The sequence below is a fragment of the Meles meles genome, chromosome 4 (assembly GCF_922984935.1).
Source record: "Meles meles chromosome 4, mMelMel3.1 paternal haplotype, whole genome shotgun sequence".
NCBI classification, from domain to species: Eukaryota; Metazoa; Chordata; class Mammalia; order Carnivora; family Mustelidae; genus Meles; species Meles meles.
In genome coordinates this window covers 117,259,143-117,261,805 of record NC_060069.1, presented here as the reverse complement: position 1 = coordinate 117,261,805, position 2,663 = coordinate 117,259,143, and the positions used below count along the sequence as shown (strand labels likewise).

The 2,663-nt window shown below is 33.6% G+C and overlaps 1 protein-coding gene across 1 annotated transcript; it reads left to right on the top strand.

The window, feature by feature from the left end:
• Positions 1 to 489: 489 nt before the first annotated feature.
• On the top strand, positions 490 to 1,419 carry LOC123940518 (olfactory receptor 5K1-like). Its single transcript, XM_046003394.1, has one exon. It carries the CDS (start codon positions 490 to 492, stop codon positions 1,417 to 1,419), a length of 930 nt encoding a protein of 309 aa, XP_045859350.1.
• Positions 1,420 to 2,663: the final 1,244 nt, after the last annotated feature.

The window sequence follows — 2,663 nt, the reverse complement described above, 5'->3', positions numbered from 1 at the left end:
TTCTACACTATTCATATGTGAATTCATAAAGACAAACCTTTTCCTCTGTAAGCATTCTTCTTGGAATTACAAAAACATTCATGGGAATGTTGATTTTCAGAGTTCAGTTATAAAACTGACATTTTAGGGGAATGGCTATCTCCTAGAGGTTTGTGTGCCTGTGTCCAGAGATACTAAGAGGAGTTTGAAGAAGCTTCTGTCTTTCTTGTAAAAAGAAAAATTTGGAAGGAAATTTTTACACACTCTAAATTACAATGTTATACTGTTTATTCTTCTGATCCATGAGCATGGAATGCTACTCCAAATTTTTGTGTCTTCTCAATTTCATTCATGAATGTTCTTTCATTCCTCAAGTACAGATCCTTTTCCTCTTTTGTTAGGTTTATTCCAGGTACCTATGGTTCTTGGTGATATAGTAAATGGAATTGATTCTCTAATTTCCCTGAATCTTATATCTCCAGCATTCCTACCTCAACAGAGAAAGTGGATATGACTGAGGATAATTACTCCTTGACCACTGACTTTATCCTCATAGGATTTACAGATCACCCAGAGTTGAAGAGCCTCCTGTTCGTGGTGTTTCTCACTATCTATGTGATCACTATGGTGGGGAATCTTGGCCTGGTGACATTGATTTTTATGGAGCGTCGTCTTCACACACCAATGTACATCTTTCTGGGCAACCTGGCTCTGATGGATTCCTGTTGTTCATGTGCCATTACCCCCAAAATGTTAGAGAACTCCTTTTCTAAAGACAGAATGATTTCCCTTTATGAATGCATGGCACAATTTTATTTTCTCTGCCTTGTTGAAACTGTAGATTGCTTTCTCCTGGCAGCAATGGCCTATGATCGCTATGTGGCCATATGTAGCCCTCTGCAGTACCACACCATGATGTCAAAGAAACTGTGCATTCAGATGACCACAGGGGCCTATATAGCTGGAAATCTGCATTCCCTGATTCAAATAGGGTTTCTCTTTAGGTTAACTTTCTGCGGGTCAAATCAAATTAATCACTTTTTTTGTGATGTTTTTCCATTATATAGACTCTCCTGTGTTGACCCTTATATCAATGAGCTGATGATATTTATCTTTGCAGGTTCAGTTCAACTCCTCAGCCTTGGTAGTGTATTAATATCTTACTTCTACATTCTCTTTACTATTTTCAAAATGAAATCCAAAGAAGGAAGAAGCAAAGCTTTATATACTTGTGCATCCCACTTTCTTGCTGTCTCAATATTCTATGGCTCTCTTATCTTTGTGTACATTCGACCACATTCAGTTAAAGAAGAGGATAAAGATATATCTGGTGCTGTTTTTTACACCATAGTGGTCCCTTTATTAAACCCTTTTATTTATAGTTTAAGAAATAAGGAAGTAATAAATGCTATGAAAAAAATTATAAAGAAAATTTTATAACATTTAAAAAGAAATATCATCGCCTGTGGAAAATTAAATTTGATAAAATGTTTTTCAAAATCATGGAATATTGAGAAAGTAGAAAAGGACCACTTTGTCCACAAAATATTCAATTACTAATACATGTTAGTATAGGAATCAAATAAATAAGTTCTGCAAGGAGAGATTCTGCTGCAATGTTTTCCAAAATCTTAGCTACTAGTTCCCTTCAAGAATGAATTAAATAATTATTATTGGGGTAACACACTGTGCCACAGAAGTATTAGCTAATATTAACTACTTGTTTAAAAGAGTAATGAGTTACAATTTCCAACAAATACAACAAATACTAGGAATACAAGTCAGTATATGTAAATGTCACCTCCATTTAATATCGTTGACAAGCTTCTGGAATTCCAAAGCATAGTTCTACAAAGTTTGTCCCATTCCAGGTTCTCAAGAATTAATCCCCTCTTAAACAGCACCATCTGTCAGAAGTACACTGTCTATATTTGATTCCTAAATTTCTCTGAGTTTATTCAATATCAATTCATACAAAGTATCTATTCTTAAGTCAAGAATATTTTCATCATTAAAAGGGGAAATTTTGTTGTATATCTGTTACCACAATTAAAAAAAACAAAAACAAGAAAAGAATGCTAGTCAAAATGTATAATGAAGAAAAACTATTTCATCTTTATTGTTAGTCAACTTTATTCCCAGATTCTCTGAAATAGAGTTTCTGTATACTCATGATTTATCAAAATGTAGTTGAAATAGATGGAATTTATATGGATATCCCTATTTCTTTCTCTCTGATATTACTTATCATGTTCATTACTGGGAATTCCACAAACTTGTACTCATTCCACTATAAAATACTGATGCATTCATAGCAATAAGAAAAGGTTGGAGATGCTGTGAGCATAAATTAGGCACAAAATTGGGCACATTCTAAATACCTAAATATAAATATTTATTGATCAGTTACATACAGAAATATGAAAGAATCTCTCATGGTTCATCACCCAAATGGCAAGATTTTATTCTTTCTGATGGCTAATATTCCGCTGTATATATATACCATTTGATCTTTATTCATTCATCAGCTCATCTTGCCATTTGCAACATCATAGACAGAAATAGAGTGTATTAGGCTAAGCAAAATAAGTCATTCAGAGGAAGACAAATATCATATGACTCCACACATATGTGGAATTTAAGAAACAAAACAGATGAACACAGGGGAAGGGAAGGAAAAATAA

Coding starts and splice junctions, on each gene's coding strand:
- LOC123940518 (XM_046003394.1), top strand. CDS start 490: ATGACTGAGGATAATTACTCCTTGACCACTGACTTTATCCTCATAGGA.